The sequence below is a fragment of the Labeo rohita genome, chromosome 19 (assembly GCF_022985175.1).
Source record: "Labeo rohita strain BAU-BD-2019 chromosome 19, IGBB_LRoh.1.0, whole genome shotgun sequence".
Taxonomy (NCBI): Eukaryota; Metazoa; Chordata; class Actinopteri; order Cypriniformes; family Cyprinidae; genus Labeo; species Labeo rohita.
In genome coordinates, this window is record NC_066887.1 from 24,342,383 (window position 1) to 24,362,231 (window position 19,849).

Sequence of the window (19,849 nt, forward strand, 5' to 3'; positions counted from 1 at the left end):
TGAAAAGCTTTTCTTGGGTGAAGCTCGCTCCACGGTTCTGTTTTCTGTTCAGAGGAAATGTTTAGTGTTATCATTTTAGATCATATGCTGTAGGAACATTCTTGCTGTGGATTGCTCAGAAAAATCTGGTAAGAAAGATACAGGCTGCTGTGCTAAAAACTTACAACACCTTTCTTCTTGTTTTTTTTTTTTTTTTTTTTTTTCTCTTGTCTTGTGTTCGGAAGCTTAAAGTGGGATTGAAGTAAGGTAAGACTTTGTATCTTATCATAATGCCCACAGATTTTTAGTCAGATTAAATGCAATAATTCCAGTACCATGATAGCAACCATTTATTTTGAAATAGGGAGCTAACTGGTATAGCGGGACATTTAGATGTTCATCTTGAGGCTTATTTCCACACCAGGGGCCAGTTGTTATGGTGGGGCAAGGACGAAGTGAGTCAAGGATCTAAATGTAGCAGTATTTAATGAACACTAAACAAAGAAAATACCAAAAGGCAGAAACACACTACAAGCAACAAAAAACAAAACCACACAACAGCTATATAATGAGAAGACAACGACAAATAAAAACTGAAATACAGGCGTATGAAAACTACCATGAGACAAACAAGGGTGACAATCGGACAATGGCAACAGAGGAAACAGGCCCTGAACACAGGAAAAAACACAGCTGGTGAAAAATTTTCTAGGTGGGTGCCACATCTAATATTATACATCCCAGTATGATTTATCTCAGTATAACAAAAATAAAAGTATTAAGACTTGAAACATTTTCATTAAATGCAATTGTTTTACCAAGTTCAAGACTGAGACAATTTATTATTTTTTTTTTATTTTAATAAAAATTCACAATTAATGTATACAGTGCAACAGCAAAAACTATGAGAAAAAAAGGTAAATGTTACATTTGTTTAGACCATTTTTACTGTGACCGGGAGGGGACATGTTTGGTTCACTTGGCCACATATTAACTCGTGGGAACGCGATAATATGTCGTGGCCATGAAATATTAATTTGTGGGAACGTCATATTATTGTGGGAATGTAATCACATGTGAGGTCGAGGTAATGAACATCCTTATGTCGTGGCCACGAGATGCTATGTTGCGGGAACAACATCCTTTTCTCGTAAACAAACCATAGCAACCTGGGATTGTTATTTGCAATATACTGTTGTTTGTTGTATAATTCCTCAAATTTTGCCACTAATTTATACATTTCTTATACTAATACAATTTTTTGCTTTTGGTCCTCTTTTCTTTCTAATTAAGTTTACTTTTGTACAGATAACGCAGCATCACAGTCTCAGTTGCCACTGCTAGTCGTGATACATTTCATAAAAATTATTTATCACAGTTCAATAAACTCTGCTCCTTTTTCATCAATTTGTCTCCTGCTTCTGATCTTCACTTTCACTGGCTTTTTCCTCAGTCAACTTCTTGGCTGATAGAAGACTGTTTATAGTGTTTTGGGTATTTTAGGTACCAGACAAGACCACCTGTCAACAGGGTTTGGGTATCAGACTACTCTGCTTTAAGAAAAGTAGAACTTTTTTTTTTTAGAAAAAAAAAAACAGTCTCTGTTTTCCATTCTCTTGTTTTTGTGTTTTCGCTCACTAGATCAGTGCATTCTCTTAAAGTGACAGCACTTTCTTATTTAAAAAGCAACAACAAGGAATTCACTCACTGCTCTTGATTGAATAGATTTTGTAATTTAAAGATTAATCTTTAATTTATTTTTGGTGATTCTTAAATTACACTTACAACATAAAAAAAAAAAAATCAATTTTTGTCCATTTTTGTTACTTTTTATACTTAAGTTTGAAGTGTATGGGTATGGTAGCCTGCCACAGCCTACTCATTTAACACCCCTTCCAGAAGAAGTATCCCAGAAAGCCCCGCTGTTCTCAGGTCTGATTGTCACCCTGTTGTTTTCGCAAGCATACACAGCCATATGCATACCAAATAAAAATGGGGTATGTTCTTAGTTTTCGAGAGACAAGTGCACGCGGTACCAGATTGTGTTCTGATGCGTTTTGTTAGTAAATGTTCAATACTCAAATATCAACAAATAAATAAAATAGTCCCTCTAAAATATTTGCGTCCCTCTAACTCTTGTCACTATGCCAATTAATTGCAGTGAAAAGAAATTATTTCTTGGGTGGAGCACGGTTCTGTTTTCCGTTCAGAGGAAATGTTTAGTGTTATCATTTCAGTTCATATGCTGTAGGAACATTCTTGCTGTGTGGATTCCTCAGAAAAAAATTAGAAAGAAAGATACAGGCTACTGTGCTTAAAACTTACAACACTTCTCTTCTTGGTCTATTTTTTTCTCTCGTCTTGTGTTCAGAAGCTTATAGTGGGATTGAAGTAAGGTAAGACTTTATATTTTATCATAATGCCCTATAATTTTTAGTCAGATTAAAAGGAATAATCCAGGACCACAATAGCAACCATTTATTTTGAAATAGGGAGCTATCTGGTTAGCTGTTCACCTTCATTTAATGTACTTGCATTTCAACAGTGAATTTCAAATCTGTACAGAAATCTACAGAGCTGGCTTTCTTGGTTGAATATTTAAGTATAGGTTAAGAGTAAGATTTGTCTCTCAATAATCCATGTTTACTATATAGTTAAATAGCTACACAAAAATGCCAGGGGCACAAATACAGTTACATTTATTTTCAAAACCTTTCTGAGTTATCAAATATACCATTGCATTGTTATCTTAAGGCTTATTTCCACACCAGGGTTGTTATGGTGGGGCAAGGGCGAGGTGAGTCAAGGATCTAAATGCAGCAGTATTTAATGAACACTAAAAGCAACAAAAACCAAAACCACACAACAGCTATACGATAAACAAAAACATACCGACAAACAAAGACTGACATACAGGAGTATACACAGGGTAACAACAGGCTAATGAACTATCATGAGACAAACACGGATGAAAATCGGACAATGGCAACAGAGTAAACAGCTGGTGAAAAATTTTCTAAGTGGACCGCCACATCCAACAATTTTAGTAGGCCTATACATCTCAGTATAATTTATCCCAGTATAGCAAAAGAAAAAGTATTAAGACTTGAAACATTTTCATTTACCAAGTTTCACTGCAAGCTTTTTTCAAGAAAAATTAAAACATGTTTAATGTTTCAAGTTTTTAATTTGAATAAAAATTCACAATTTGTGACCCTGGAACCACAAAACCAGTCATAAGGGTCCCTTTTTTGAAAATGAGATTTATACATCATCTAATAGCCAAATAAAAAAGCTTTCCATTGATGCATGATTTGTTATGATAGGACAATATTATTTTGAAATACAACTATTTGAAAATCTGGAATCTGAGCACGCAAAAAAATTAAAATATTGAGAAAATAGCCTTTAAAGTTGTCTAAATTAAGTTCTTAGCATTGCATATTACTAATAAAAAGTTTTGTTACATTTACAGTAGGAAATTTACAAAATATCTTCATGAAACTTAATATCCTAATGATTTTTGGCATAAAAGAAAAATTTTGACCCATACAGTGTATTTTTGGCTCTTGCTAAAAATATACCTGTGCTACTTAAGATCAGGGTCACATTTGTTTAGACCACTTTTACAGTGACCAGGAGGGGACATGTTCGGTTCACTGGTGCCTTCAAGTCATGTCAGATAGTTGTACATGAACAGCACCACAAAGTTGTTATTCCGAGTGGGAAACTCAAAATTTTCTTTAAGCCCTGAGTTTCCAAGTTGGGGGGGTGTCAGTGAAAAAAAGTGCGGGATGCAATGGATGCAACCAAAGACAATAGATATGCAGCGTCTGTATTGACGGTAAATTTGTTGAAATTAATAAAATGATTCTTTTTTGTAATGTACAATAGAACTATAGAAGTTACATATACAAAATATTATATTAGGCTACCATATAATGATGCAGTTTACATCACCTTCATAAATTGAATAAAAACAGAAAAAAGCAAAAACACAATGATGCACATCCTTTACTCATCAGTTTGTAGATGCAGAGTTTAAAAAATCGTAGAATTTTATGTAGAAAAGGTAAATCGCCATCTTGTTCCGACCAAAGTGACTTGAATGCACCTGACGTGGTAATGGCGACTTGTCAGCTCGTAAGTACGAACATCCTAGGAGGACTTGAACGCAACATTAGTTTTGTCGTGGCCGCAAGATATTAATTTGTAGGAACGCCATATTATCGTGGGAACGTGATAATATGTTTGAAACAAAGTTCGGACCCTGGTGAAAAAAACAGCATATGCTGGTATGTTTTGATGCTGGGATGCTGGTTAGGTATGTTTTGATGCTGGTTTAAGCTGGTCCTTTGCTGGTTTATGCTGGTCCTTAGCTGGTTTATGCTGGTCCTTAGCTGGTTTATGCTGGTCATTTGCTGGTTTATGCTGGTCCTTGACCAGCAACATGACCAACATAAACCAGCAAAGGACCAGCTTAAACCAGCATCAAAACATACCTACCAGCATATGCTGGTTTTTTCACCAGGGCAGGCAGCTCTCTGATATGCAGCATTGAATTTACATAAACAATGATGAGATTTTGCCAAAAATATTTGCTCTGGAACAAATAATGGTTTAATGAGACCAAGGACTGCCTATTAGATTTACACAAAACAAATCTCACGTTTAACCACTATAGAAACATCAGAGCCTGCAGTAAATTCCAGAAGATCTGACCGAAGAAAGCCTGCTCTCGGTGGGATCATAAACACTGAATGGCTGCTCACGCCCTGGAGCTCACATGTCCGACAACGTCGACACAAATTTTCGAATATACGTTATCTTTATTAACTAACTGCATATATGAACTATAAACAAGTACATTCTTGCCTGAAAATGTCTTAAAACTATGACACTCACTGGCTGTGAGAAATATGGCAAAAGGAGTGATACATGAGACAAACGGTGAAGCGATTGGAGGAGCTCTGATATACAGTATATAGGTCCCATTAGTAATTCACTAACTGAATATTTCTTTAAATAGCATTAGCACCCCTGAAGAAACAACTAAACTTCAAGCTTTTGATCCAGAAGCACAACGGTAAGTAATAAGTCTCTGATGAAAAGATACATATTTGTATACGTGTGTTAAATACAAATTACCAGATAATCCAATCATGAGTCTTTTTATTTATTTATTTTTTATTTGGTATATCCCAAGACATTTTTAGATGTCATCTGCTGATAACTTTGTAGATGAGATGAAAAACTGTATTTCAACATACATGGTTGACATGTTTCTTTTTTTTCTTTTTCTTTTTTTTCAGATGGCTACATCTGAAGATTATTGTGTAATAACCCAGGAGGATTTGGAAGATATTAAAGATTCCATATCTACTCGGGATCTCTCGTCAGCTGTAGACGCAATCAAAGAATATCTTAAAAAGCAGGATCTTGTAGAACTAAACATTGGTGTGACTGGAGAGTCTGGTTCTGGAAAGTCCACATTTGTCAATGCATTCAGGGGTTTAGGAGATGAAGAAGAGGGCTCTGCTAAAATTGGTGTTGTGGAGACCACTACAGAGCCAGAGGTTTACCTTCACCCAGAATACAAAAATGTAAAAGTGTGGGATCTTCCTGGCATTGGAACACCGAACTTTAAAGCTGATGAGTACCTTGAACTGGTTCAGTTTGAACGCTATGATTTTTTCATCATCATTGGTTCAGATCGGTTCAGAGAATGTCACACTCAGCTGGCCAAAGAGATCATGAAAATGAAGAAAACATTTTATTTTGTTCGTTCCAAGACTGACTTGAGCATTGATGCTGAAAAAAGAAAGAAAAACTTTGACCTGAATAATACACTGAAGTCCATACGAGAGGACTGTGAAAATGGTTGGTTTATTCAGTTAATGGAATGGCAATGTGTTGACAAAAAAAAATTACAGTTACATTTTTTAGGGCTGTTATTAACATTATGCTTTTTTGTGGATATATCTTTGGCCGTCTAAAACTAATAAATATGCATGATTGTAGAATTCATGGTAATAGGCTTATTGTATGTAAATAATACAATAATCCTTTAATGATTACATAATTCTAAATACTATTTTCTTTTTTATAGGTCTGAGGAAGATCGGTATAGAGGATCCTGTCGTGTTTCTGATTTCTGGCTGGGAACTCGGAAAGTATGATTTAAATGCTCTGCAGGAGAGGATGGAGAAAGAGCTTCCACAGCATAAGAGACGAGTGCTGATGTTGGCTTTGCCGAATATCACGCTGGAGATTAATGAGAAAAAGAAGAAAGCTCTAGAGAAGGACATTGCAATGGTTGCCATCCTGTCTGCTTGTATGGCTGCTATTCCTCTTCCTGGTCTTTCAATCGCTGTGGATTTAGCCATTATAGCAGTTGAGATACAGAAGTACCGCATCGCCTTTGGTCTTGATAAGCAGTCTTTGGTGAAGCTCTGTGAAAAATATGGGAAGAGAATAGAGACTGTCGAGGATCAGATTAAGTCAGCTTGGTATAAAGGAATATGCACAGGTTCACTCATAACCATACTAAAACAGGTATCCTTTCTGGCTACAGAAGAGGCTGTTGAGTCTGCTGTTAGGTTTGTGCCCTTTTTAGGCACTGTAGTAGCAGGAGCAATGTCCTTTTGGGCTGTGTCATCAACACTGAAGAGTGCTCTGAATGACATAGCAGAAGATGCCAGGAATGTGCTAATGAGTTTGGTGGAGACTGAAGTGTAATCAGACAGATTTAATGTACCAGCTAGTTAAAGTGGTTGCAAGGTGTGTAACATTCAGTAGTTAAAAGTTAATTATTTTGGAAAGAACACAATAGTTCCGGCACATTTTATACACAGACTTTTAACAGAAAATTATGATAACTATTTATGCTGTATTAACTGATTTTAAATTAGTGACCTAAGAAAAGCAATATACTAAATATTAGATACAAAATAATTATTACTAAATCAATATATATTCTCAATAGTCAAAAAGTCAACCTCATGATGAAGATATGGCGGGTGGGGGGCTACAATGATTAGCTTTCACCGGACTACAGTTTAATCGCCAGTCAAATGGTTTCTATGGTCTTTGTTTATCTATTGAGGTTATAATAGAGTCAAAATAATTCAGAAGTTTGAGCAATCTCGTTTTTCAAAAAGAACAGTCTCTGTTTCTGTTCTGTTGTTTTTGTGTTTTCGCAGATTATTGTCGGTGACCTTTGAGAAATTCGCTGAGAGGTTTGAGCCTTATCATTAAGACGACAGTTTGTGTCGTCAAACAACAGCTAACAGAATAACAGGAACTTCAGAGAAAGAGATATGGAACTTTGCGATCTTCAAACTCAAGATGGATCTTCTGGAAGAACAAGCTACAGAGACATTTCAAGAACAAGCTACAAAGGCACTTCAAGAGCAGACTACTGAGACGACTCCTCGAGAACTGGCTATTGAGACATTTCATGGATAGAGGCATTCTGAGCTACAAAAGAGATATCAATCATTTTATACTGTTGTCATGAGATAAGCTATATGACCACTGAATTTTAGATGTTTTCATCTAGCTGTTTTGAGGTTATGTGCTTTAGTGTTTAACACATATACAGGGGTATTTTTAAGACATACATTGTCATACAAAGTCAATCAGGCCAATTCATGGGTGGTTTATTATTATCATGCTGCAAGATATGGTCAAAACATGACATGATGTGATTCAATGATTTATCCATAACTAGAAGGTCATAGTAATGTAATTTTGGTTAAACCTTAAAAGAATAGAAAGAAGAAAAAATAATAGGGCACTGAAACATTAATGATCCCAAAGATGACAAATGGCCAAAGGTGCTAAAGTTAGAAAGGTAAAAGCACAGGCAATATGAAATGGTAAAGAATATATTTTTACAATGAGTTTTTGGAAATTCCAATTGTACCAAATCACAAAGTGGTTTATCTGGAGTTCTGCAAGAATAAATATATAGCTAAACTTGATTAAGGACTATGGTCCTTTAACACGGGACACATTGTTTGGATCAATATTGGGATACATTTAAAAGCTTTAGTCACAGTTTCAGGAGTGTTTAACATCTTACTTTTGTATATTGCTATAAGAGTGTTGATTTGTCTTGTCAACCACTTGACCATCACAAGGCCGCAAGGCCATCACCCAGTGTTAGACACACTCCCTCAATCGACACTGGTACGCAGTATGACAGAAGTGACCTGTTCTTTTAAGAGCATGTGGAAGGGAAAAGTATGGACTGGTTATCCAAACTTTTTAAGGGTGTGTTTTTGTAAAGATTATGAAAGTTTGCTTGCAATAATCGTTTATGTTGTCATATATGATTAAGAGGGGAGAATGAAGGATCTGAGGATCCTCAAATGCAATTATGTGTTTTGCTTCAAGAGAGCAATCATACCTTGTGCTTTTATTTTTCTTGTTTTTATTCATTTGTAATCATTTATTCATAAAATCATATAATCATTAGTATTTTAGCCATTTATATAATTTATCATTTGATTATTTTTATCATATATCATTTATGTAATTTTAATTATTTTATCATTTACTCATCTATTCACTTCTATAAATTTCTTATTATTTTTCTTGCTTATGCATTTTCATTGTTGCTCAATCTCATGATTGTGGGGTTTCATGAACTATTTTGTCTGTATGAATAAGAGGGATGTGTATGGAAATTCAAGGTTTATGGGATGTTGTTGTGTTTGTTATAACACACTGCTTGTTGAATTTGATCATTGAGACACACGCAACTAAGATTGTACAATAAACTGCTCCTTTTTTACAATCATCACTTCGTCTCCTGCTTCTGCTCTTCTCAGACTTTCCTCAGACAACTTCTGGGCTGATAGAAGACTGTTAAACGTTCCTTTTGGGAATTTTTGGGTACCAGACAAGACATCCTGCACAGGGTTATTTGTTCTGTTACCGGACAAACTGATATTTTCTGATGGGTTCTGGCGTCCGGCGCTGGATCTAAATTGTATAGGCATAGGGACTCGATCTAACAGATTGACGCGGGAATTCTTATCTCATCAGCTTTAAATGTATATCATTTTGTTAACTACGCATATTAGTGCGCATTCTAACTAGAGTTAAGACAGCTGCCACAGATAAAAAAAGCTATATTTGGTTCACATGATTCTTCAAAGCAGCAGCATGTCGTGGAAATTCCCAATACCAATCTAACTTCATCATCGACAATTCAAACAACTACCAGTTGTAAATATAATAACTACAGTATCTCGAGATAATTCCCTGAATTCCCCAAATACTTACAGTACAATACAATACTTTCCTGAATGTTGCTCTAGTTTAGAGCAAGCTCGTAGAGTTAAACTAAAGCACATTCACTAATCTTTTTATTATAGAAAACAATTAAATCACAATTCATTGTGCATTGTCCTCTTCATTTATTATAATGGGCATTTTCTCCCAGTCAGTAAGGTGTGTGTGTTGTGTGTTTAATTAAAAAAAAAAAAAAAAGTCAGACTTGTGAGTTTATATCTTCTCCATTGTGAGTTTATATCTTCTCCATCGTACAGAATACTTCGCCTACCAAAGATCCAGCGGCTTTTAGGACACAGATCAAACCATGGATCCAGCATCACGCCTCTTCCGCCTCCGCCAAGGTAACCAACCTATAGAGGATTACGTTGTCGATTTTTGTGAGCTGTGCTGTTTGGTGACTTTTAATGACGTGGCGCTTAAGGACATTTTCCGCAACGGATTAAACGATCTGATTCGTTCTGGCCTACCTGGAGGGAAAATTCACTGGTCGTTGGAACAGTACATTGACTTTCCCCTCCGGTTGGCTGGATTGCCATTTACTGTGGGGGTAGCTGATGAGGAACGCTGCTATCCCCCAGTATCAGCCAAACCTGTGAATTTTTCAATCATGTCTGGAATTATTCAAGTCACGTCAGAGGCCTATCCTGCCAAGCCACAGCCTGCTCACGTCACGTCTGCCAAGCCACAGCCTGCACTCGTCAAGTCTACTAAGCCAGAGCCATCTCATGCCAAGTCTGTCAAGCCAAAACCTGCTCACGCCATACTTGCCGCTCCAGGGCCTGCTCACGCCATGCCTGCCGCTCCAGAGTCTGCACCTGTCATGGCCGCCCTCCCACAACCAGCTCACAAGATGGCCGCCCTCCCACATCCAGCTCACAAGATGGCCGCCCTCCCACAACCAGCCCACAAGATGGCCGCCATCCCAGAGCCAGCCCACAAGATGGCTGCCATCCCAGAGCCAGTCCACAAGATGGCCGCCATCCCAGAGCCAGTCCACAAGATGGCCGCCATCCCCAAGCCTGTTCACAAGATGGCTGCCCCGTCTGAGTCCCTGGCCAAGATGGCTGCCACGCCTGAGCCTCATCAAGCCAAAATCATCTCATCCGCATCTCATCCCATCATCTCTGCCACATCCAAGGTAAATCAAGTGATGCCTGATCCTCCGGTGTCAAGTCAAGTCAGTGCTACACTTTCTGTGTCAAGTCAAGATATAGCTGTTGTTCTCCAGGAGTCAAGCCAAGTCACAGCTGTGCCCCACGAGTCAAGCCAAGTCACAGCTGTGCCCCACGAGTCAAGCCAAGTCACAGCTGTGCCCCACGAGTCAAGCCAAGTCAGAGCTGTGCCCCATGAGTCAAGCCAAGTCACAGCTGTTCCCCATGAGTCAAGTCATGTTACAGCTGTTGTTCCTGAGTCAAGTCACGTTACAGCTGTTGTTTCTGAGTCAAGCCATGTTGTTCCTGAGTCAAGTCACGTTACAGATGTTGTTCCTGAGTCAAGCCATGCTGTTCCTGAGTCAAGTCAAGTTGCAGCTGTGTTTCCCGAGTCAAGTCAAGTTTCCAAGTCAAGTCAAGTTGCAGCTGCGTTTCCTGAGTCAAGCTTCCGAGTCCAGTCAGGTCGCGGCTGTTGTTCCAGAGTCAAGTCAAGCTACAGCTGCTGTTCCAGTGTCAAGTCAAGCTGCAGCTGTTGTTCCAGTGTCAAGTCAAGTTAAAGCTGTGTTTCCTGTGTCAAGTCAGGTCAGAGCTGCTGTTCCGAAGTCCAATCAAGTTACAGCTATTGCTCCTGTGTCAAGTAAAGCTATAGCTGTAGCCCTCAAGTCAAGCAAAGTCACAGCCGTGGTTCCTGAGTCAAGCAAAGTCACAGCCGTGGTTCCTGAGTCAAGCAAAGTCACAGCCGTGGTTCCTGAGTCAAGCAAGGTCACTACCGATCTTCACAAGCCAAGCCAAACCACAGTTGATCTTCATGAGCCAAGCCAAGTTACAGCAGATCTTCATGAGCCAAGTCAAGTTGCTGCTGTTATTCCCGAGCCAAGTCAAGCCACAGCTGACCTCCCTGAGTCAAGTCAAGAAACGGCTGTCTTACCAGAACCTCACATATCAGCTGAAACCGCAGAGCCCACGCTCCCAAGCCACGCAGAGCCCACGCTCCCAAGCCACAAGTCCATAGCATCCGCACCCTCAAGGTCAACAGACACCCCACGATCTACTGTGCTGCCTGTAATGGCTGTCGCCATCTTCAGTGTGTGGGCTGCACACTGTGCTCTAGAGGCCTCATCTGTCCACGAATCTGCTCCAAAGGCCTCATCTGTCCACGAGTCTGCTCCAGAGGCCTCGTCTGTCCACGAGTCTGCTCCAGAGGCCTTGCCTGTCCACGAGTCTGCTCCAGAGGCCTTGTCTATCCACGAGTCTGCTCCAGAGGCCTCGTCTGTCCACGAATCTGCTCCAGAGGCCTCGTCTATCCACGAGTCTGCTCCAGAGGCCTCGCCTGACTGCGAGTCTGCCCCAGAGGCCTCACCTGACCACAAGTCTGCTCCTGAGGCTTCATCTGTCCACGAGTTTGCACCTATACCTCCTGAGGTGTCAGCTCACGCTGTAGGACCTCCTAAGGAGGTGGCGTCCATTTATGAACTCACTGCCACGTCTGCCCAAGAATCTGCGCCCATGCCTCCTGAGGTGTCAGCATGTGCTGTAGATCCTCCAATGGGGGCGGCGTCCTTCCATAAACTTTCTACCCATCATACCACGGCCCAGGAGGCCTATCATAAACTCCCTCCTGTCATGTCACAGCCACGAAGGCCTATCATGGACTCTTGATCGCCATGTCACGATCAAGAAGGCCAATAATGAACTCTCTACCTGTTATGCCATGGCCAAGGAAATCGTCCAGGAATACACCGCTCTGCTATGGATGTTACTAGTTCCCCTGTGGATATCTCTGCTCCTGTCTGCTCTGCCTGCCCTGCAATGGCTCCCTGTTATGCCTGCTCTGCCTGCCTCGCCATGGCTCCCTGCTCTACCTACTCCACCATGGCTTCCAGACACACTCTGTCAGTTTAAATCTAGATTAAAGACCCATCTCTTTAACCTTGCTTACACATAACACATTAACACATTTCTATTATTCAAATCCGTTAAAGGATTGTTAGGCTGCACTAATTAGGTCAACCGTAACCGGGAACACTTCCCATAACACCCGATGTACTCAGTGCATTGTCAGAAGAATGGCATCTACGCTAATATTAGTCTGTTTCTTTCTTATGCCGAGGTCACCTTAACCACCAGATCCAGTCCGTATCCAGATCAGATGGTCACTGCAGTCCTCTGGATGCAGTCCGTACCCAGCCCAGATGGTGGATCAGCACCTAGAGACGACCTCTACAGCCCTGAATGTCAGCGGAGACCACATCGACTAGATGAGCCCCAGAGACGGATCCCCAGTGAAGACCTCATCACCTAGACGGCTATCGGCACAGGACCACGGGAGCTGGCGAGTCCTCTGTGTCTGGCCAGAGGAGAACTGGCCCCCCAACTGAGCCTGGTTTCTCCCAAGGTTTTTTTCTCCATTTGTCACCGATGGAGTTTTGGTTCCTTGCCGCTGTCGCCTTTGGCTTGCTTAGTTGGGGACACTTTATCTTCACTTTATCGTCACACAATATTGTATTTTATTTTGTTGTATTTGATTAACTACCTTTACCTGAGAATTGAGTGTTTACTGTTGCCTTTTGCATTGTTGATGTACTATTTCCTATTTAATACTGTACAGCCGCCTTGTCACAATTCTGTATTGTTAAAGGCGGTATATAAATAAAGGTGATTTGATTTGATTTGATTCCTACTCTGCCATTGCTCCACGGCCCAGGCCCTCCAGTGTTTCACGGTCTGCTACTGCTCCACGGCCCAGGTCCTCCAAGGTTCCACAGTCTGCTATTGCTCCACGGCCCAGGACCTCCAGTGTTCCACTGTCCGCCACAGCTCCACAGTCCAGGTCCTCCAAGGTTCCACTGTCTGCCACAGCTCCACGGCCCAGGTCCTCCAAGGTTCCACTGTCTGCCACAGCTCCACGGCCAAGGTCCTCCAAGGTTCCACTGTCTGCCACAGCTCCACAGTCCAGGTCTTCAAGGGTTCCACTGTCTGCCACTGATCCACGGTCCAGGTCCTCCAGTGCTTCACTGTCTGCCACTGCTCCATGGTCCAGGTCCTCCAGTGCTTCACTGTCTGTCCCTGCTCCACAATCCAGGCCCACCTCCTCTACATGGACCTGGCCCTCCGTCCCACCCCCTGTTTTGCCTCTGTTCCCCCACCCTCCTGGACTGTTGTTGTTGTTTGAGCGCCAGGGGTCGCTCCTGGCGGGGGGGGGATTCTGTAACGCCACGCCAGCAGAGGGAGCCCTCACCCACAGACTGACTGTTGCTGCTCCCTCTGCTGCTTCGTTTGTTACTTCCTGTTTGGTGGCCATAAAAGGAGGCCATTTTCAAAGAGGAAGCTGCGAAGTATTGTTTTGCTCTAGCGGACTCTAAGCGTTTCCCTGTTTTCATTGCCTTGTTTTTTGTTATTTGCCATGGTTTTGCTTTGTTCCATTGTCTTTGTTTTCTGCCATAGTTTGCCTCGATATGCGCGTTGCGTTCATATCCTGAACTTATCTGCTTTCCCGTTCGTAGAATATTTTATTAGTAAACTGCATACCAAAAGTCATTTTTATGTCAGTGTTTTCATGGATCGCGGAAGCGGGGGGGCCGCCCAGGCCTGGGCCCGGGTAACTTTTGAGGTCTGGTACAAATTATGACATACATAGGCTATAGACCCATATGGATTATTCATTAAAAGTTCGCGATCTCGATTCAAACACACACAATCTTATTGCTATGATGATGACTTCGCCATGTCTATAAAACATTTGAAATCGCAATCACATCGGAATGATCCGATGACACCGCTGATCCAGAGAGAGCTCTGGCCATGTAAGTTAAGCTTTATGTTTAAACAAGCTTCACGAGCAGTATAGGTATAGGCTACATTTCTTTGTTGCAAACATTAAATAATAACTTAAGTATTGGGATAAATGTTCATTATAGCCCAGCACGGGCCTCATATATGCCCTAGCCCAGCCCTTGTCAGACAGAATTCTCGGCCCGAGCCCGTCTTCACCCAAAACACCTTATACTACTGTTTCATCTATTGAAATAGTTCAGTTTTAATGGCAAATTGATTATATTTCGTTTCATTCTTTTGTTAAGTTAATTTAGAAAAACATTTGGAGCATTTTTGTTCATTAAATATAAGCTAAGTTTTTGTTTTTTAAAGTAATGACCAGGTGGTCATCGAAAGACTGATCCGACACATTGATCAAACACGCACAGTCTGTTTGATCAATTTTGCCTTCTCAAATCACGACTTGCCTAAAATAAGATCTATAGATATAGGCCTAAAAGATTTCAAGTATGAAACAATGTTAGTTTCAACGTTAAACAGATAAATGTGCGGTATTAGACGCATACCCAATCCTTTGTGCGGAGAGTGGAAGCTAAAGCCCAATTGTAGGAAATGGAGGCGCCAGCGCGATTACTTGCATTTTTTTCAGTGGAAACAATTTAAAATGTTCCGTCATTTTTGCTCGTAAAGGTAATAATAATAATACATCATTCGGAACTGTTAAGGGTCTTTTGTTTGTGTGCACTCACAATATCAACAAAACGCTGCAAACGGTGCTTTTATTAAATAAAGAAAACAAACATGATGCGCATTCTGTTGCCTCAACAGGAGCGCTTCACAAAAATTAACGGAAACTCAGCGAATACATACCTCACAGACATGATACATATGAAACTACGATCTGCATTTTCTGAGAAAACGCTTAACATATAAGCCTATCTTAATTCATATTCTGAGCTGTACAGGGTACAGTTCACCTCTCCCAAATGAAGCGGACAAGGAAGTGGGCTAAACTATGTCAGTGACACCTGACTTTATTACAAATAACGCACATTTCATTCAAAATATTACTTTGGAAAAAAAGAGAAAAAAATTATAAACACAGATCAATAAGTTGCACTTTTTTATTTGTTTAATTGTGTCAAATTGCTAATAAAAATAGGTAATAAAAAACGATTATGATGTGGAGGTGAATTGGTTTAGTCTTGACTTCTGGTCGTGACAGCGTTGGGGGTGGGAAATCTGTTGACTGTCGATTACAAAATAAACACAGCGATGGAGAGAAAAAGGCCAAAGCTGTCAGCTGCCTAATTTAGGAAAAAAAGAAAAGAAGATGAGGAGAAAGGGGCAAAAGATAAAGGTATGCAACAATGTTCTCTCTGTATGATTAAGGTATTCATGTCATTATGTTAATTAGTGGTATAACGTTAACTCTTAGGTTTGTTAGCCTTCTTGCTTATGATGCTTGCTATGCTTACCTTGCTAAAAAAACACAATAAAAGCCTAATATACAAACCATCACTGAAATTCTAATGGTTTCTATTAAATAGCATTATGAACCATTAACTTTTTCCAGTGAAACTACTACAAAATTCCTTATTGTAGTGTGTTTTGGACACTTTTTCAATAGGATTTACCATCCCACCCACCAATAGAATCCATCATATACCAGCAGACACATTTTCTATTATTTTTGGGCAGGGTTCTATTGTTTTTTCAGCAGTGTATACAACATGAGATCTAATTAAATTTAACCACACAATTATGCTTTGCAACAAAACTGTTGCAAGTACAGTTATTTATTTCCATTGTTTATGTTAATGTTGGCTATAGCCAATATATTTACAATATATTTACAGTATACTGTAAATAGCCAGTGTAATTTACATATGTGTAGATAGTTTAAAAGACAAACATTTTCCATTTGCTATAACTCTGTTACGTGACAAAGCATATAATTTGAGGCAGTAAATTAACCAAGGAGCTAATTGTTCCTCCCTTAGATTAGATTATATTAGATTAATAAAGTGTCTAATGACAGACATTTAGCATGTTAGGGCATGTTTATTTAAATTTGCAATTTTTAAGAGTAATATTGTAGCCAACAGTCTTTTGATGTCAATTTCAACTGCGTCCTGTTTCAGGGGCACTTCTAAAATATTTTGGAGCATCCTCTGCCACTTGTCAGGATGAGGCACCTACCTCCCCCACTACACAGGACTCTGCTGGAATGGTCTCTGCTCTTCAGATGAGCTACCATCTGTGTCCTCAGCAAGTCATATGTCTCCACAAACATCTAATATTGAGGATGAAGACATCTTTGCCTCTGCTTCTACCTAGGGCATCATGTGCAGAATGAGCTGATTGATTTGTTGAGCAGCAAAATCATATCTGATATAGTGGATGACATCAAGCAGGCAAAGTTTTTTTCAATAATTCCGGACTGCTCTCCAGTTATAAGCCACACAGAACAGTTGTCAGTGGTCATTAGAGTGGTGTCACTGATGGAGAAGCCCCATATCAGGGAACATTTTATGGGATTTTTGAAGGCAGAGGAGTCCACAGGGCAGCTGTGGCCCAGTCTTTGTCTGAGGAGGTGGGGTCATACCGCTTCAGCATCTGCACGGTTGTTTGGTATGACGTGCTATCTGCAATACAGCATGTCAGCAAATTCATGCAGTCTCCAAATATGCATGTCGACCTAGCTGTGAATCTTTTGAAGAAGACTGAGCAAGGTCTCCAGAGCTACAGGGCAAGTGGCTTTGTGACTGCACAGATGGCGGCCAAAGACATTTGGGAAGAAATGAATGTGGAGGCTGTTTTGAAACAAAAAAGGCTAAGGTCCACAAAGCGCAACTTCTCATATGAATCACATGATGAGCCTTTCTGTGATGCCCTTAGGATTTTGGAGATTGGATTCTTCAGTGTTGTTCTTGATGCAGCCCTGTCAGCCATCACGGAGAGATTTACCACATTGGAAAATGTGGAAAACAAATTTGGGGTTTTGACAAAATTCCCAAGTCTTGCACTAGGTACCACACTGCACTTTGAAGGGCATTCTGATTTGGACAGTAGAGAGCTTTTGCAGGAAATCAAGAACTTCCCTCACCTGCCATCAAAAACCATGAGCCTCCTTGAGCTTATCACTTTTATGCACGATAAGGATCTATCTGAGATCTACCCCAACTTTTGGACTGCTCTCAGGATTGCACTTACACTGCCAGTGACTGTAGCTCAAGCAGAGAGGAGTTTTTCCAAACTAAAGGTAATCAAGACATACCTGAGGTCAACCATGTCTCAGGAACGGCTTACTGGCCTTGCTGTCATAAGCATTAATCATTCAGTAGGGGAGCATATCTCATATGATGCCATTATTGATGACTTTGCATCTAGAAAGGCCAGAAATGTCAGATTTTAGTTTCAGTTTGTGTTTTCTGTTCTGCAGTGAAATAAATAATTTAATTTCCTTTAGTGTGATTTATTCTATATTTATTCTATATTTTATTTGTATATTATTCTTAATAATTTAAAATATTTTTTCTTAAATAATATTTGTTTGTACACAGTATATTTATTTAAGTTATGAGCATTTTTTTTTTGTTTTTTTTTTTTTGCAAAAATTGGTCTGTTACGGGATAGTATTACTACAATAAAACGTGTGGTGTGTACAAAATGTGAAGTTTTGTCTTGGTTTTTTTTGAGGGGGAGGGGGGACGGAGGGAGTCTCGCCCAGGGAGCAATTCAGTGTAGAACCGCCACTGTCCTCCAGTGTACTTTATTAATTTGTAATTTATTAGTGTCATTTATTAAAGGTATTGTTTTCGTTATGTACTGACTCAAATTAATAATCTATAATTAATTGAGAAAAAAACCTTGGGAGAAACCAGGCTCAGTCGGGGGGGCCAGTTCTCTTCTGGCCAGACACAGAGGACTCGCCAGGTCCCGTGGTCCTGCATGTGCCGACAGCCGTCTAGGTGACGAGGTCTTCACTAGGGATCCGTCTCTGGGGCTCATCGTCGATGTGGTCTCCGCTGACATTCAGGACTGTAGAGGTCGTCTCTAGGTGCTGATCCACCATCTGGGCTGGGAACGGACTGCATCCAGAGGACTGAAGTGACCATCTGATCTGGATACGGACTGGATCTGGTGGTTAAGGTGACCTCGGCATAAGAAAGAAACAGACTAATATTAGCGTAGATGCCATTCTCCTGACGATGCACTGAGTACATCGGGTGTTATGGGAAGTGTTCCCGGTTCCGGTTGACCTAATTAGTGCAGCCTAACAATCCTTTAACGGATTTGAATTATAGAAATGTGTTAATGTGTTATGTGTAAGCAAGGTTAAAGAGATGGGTCTTTAATCTAGATTTAAACTGACAGAGTGTGTCTGCGTCCCGAACAGTGTTGGGTAGATTGTTCCAAAGTTTGGGTGCTAAATAAGAAAATGATCTGCCGCCCGTGGTTGATTTGGATATTCTAGGTATTATCAAAATGCCAGAGTTTTGAGAACGCAGCGGACGTGAGGGACTATAATGCGATAAGAGCTCGCTCAGGTACTGAGGAGCTAAACCATTCAGGGCTTTATAAGTAATTAGCAGGATTTTAAAATCTGTACGATGTTTAATAGGGAGCCAGTGCAGTGTTGACAGAACCGGGCTAATGTGATCATACTTTTTGGTTTTAGTAAGAACTCTAGCTGCCGCATTTTGGCCCAGCTGGAGTTTGTTTATTAAGTGAGCAGAACAACCACCCAATAAAGCATTACAGTAATCTAATCTTGAGGTCATAAACGCATTAATTAATGTTTCAGATATATTTTTGAGATGGAAAAATGCAGAACGCAGCACTAAGATCCAGCAGCACTAACAGAGAGATACAACCTCGATCGGATGATAGGAGCAGATCATTTGTAACTCTAATAAGAGCAGTCTCAGTACTATGGTATGGTCTAAAACCTGACTGGAAATCCTCACAGATATCATTTTTCTGTAGGAAGGAAGATAATTGTGAGAATACAACCTTTTCTAGTATCTTAGACAGAAATGGGAGATTCGAAATAGGTCTGTAATTAATTAATTTGTTGGGGTCAAGTTGTGGTTTTTTAAGTCAAAGTCAAAGTCAAAGTCAACTTTATTGTCAAATCTGCCATATGTGCCGGACATACAGAGAATTGAAATTTCGTTACTCTCAGACCCTAGGTGCATACACGTAACATTAAATACAAGGTAGAATTAGAAATGCAAATAAATACAATTATACATGCATATATATACAGTATATAAAAAAATACAAATATTGTGCAAAAAGAGCTTATGAGTGTAATAAAGTGACATAGTAATAACAGACAAAAGTCTTTAGAGGTAGTCTGAGGGTAGTAAGAGGTAGTTAGCAGAGCACCAATACTACACAAAGTGACTGGTGCCGGTCGGTGGGTGTGTGTGTAAGTGTTAGTGCGTGAGTGTTTTTGTGTGTGTGTGTGACACAGTTCTGGAAGTTCGTGGGGCAGAAGAAGGTAGTGGGGGCAGAGCCGGGAGAGAGTTTAGCTTCCTGACAGCCTGATGGGTGAAGCTGTCCTTCAGTCTGCTGGTCCTGGCCTGGAGACTCCGCAGTCTCCTCCCTGATGGCAGCAGGCTGAAGAA

General features: G+C 40.3%; 1 protein-coding gene across 5 annotated transcripts; it reads left to right on the forward strand.

Moving 5' to 3' along the window:
* Positions 1 to 223: 223 nt before the first annotated feature.
* LOC127181646 (interferon-inducible GTPase 5) lies at positions 224 to 13,105 on the forward strand. 5 transcript variants are annotated; one of them, XM_051136476.1, is made up of 4 exons: positions 224 to 246; positions 5,009 to 5,065; positions 5,292 to 5,859; positions 6,089 to 8,788. In XM_051136476.1, the coding sequence occupies exons 3-4, from the start codon at positions 5,292 to 5,294 to the stop codon at positions 6,715 to 6,717; spliced, it is 1,197 nt and encodes a 398-aa protein (XP_050992433.1). In that variant the 5' UTR covers positions 224 to 246; positions 5,009 to 5,065; the 3' UTR covers positions 6,718 to 8,788. The 5 variants fall into 5 exon arrangements, with proteins under 5 accessions (XP_050992433.1, XP_050992431.1, XP_050992432.1 ...); XM_051136475.1 differs by lacking the exon at positions 224 to 246 and adding an exon at positions 2,210 to 2,375; XM_051136477.1 differs by lacking the exons at positions 224 to 246; positions 5,009 to 5,065 and adding an exon at positions 2,210 to 2,375.
* Positions 13,106 to 19,849: the final 6,744 nt, after the last annotated feature.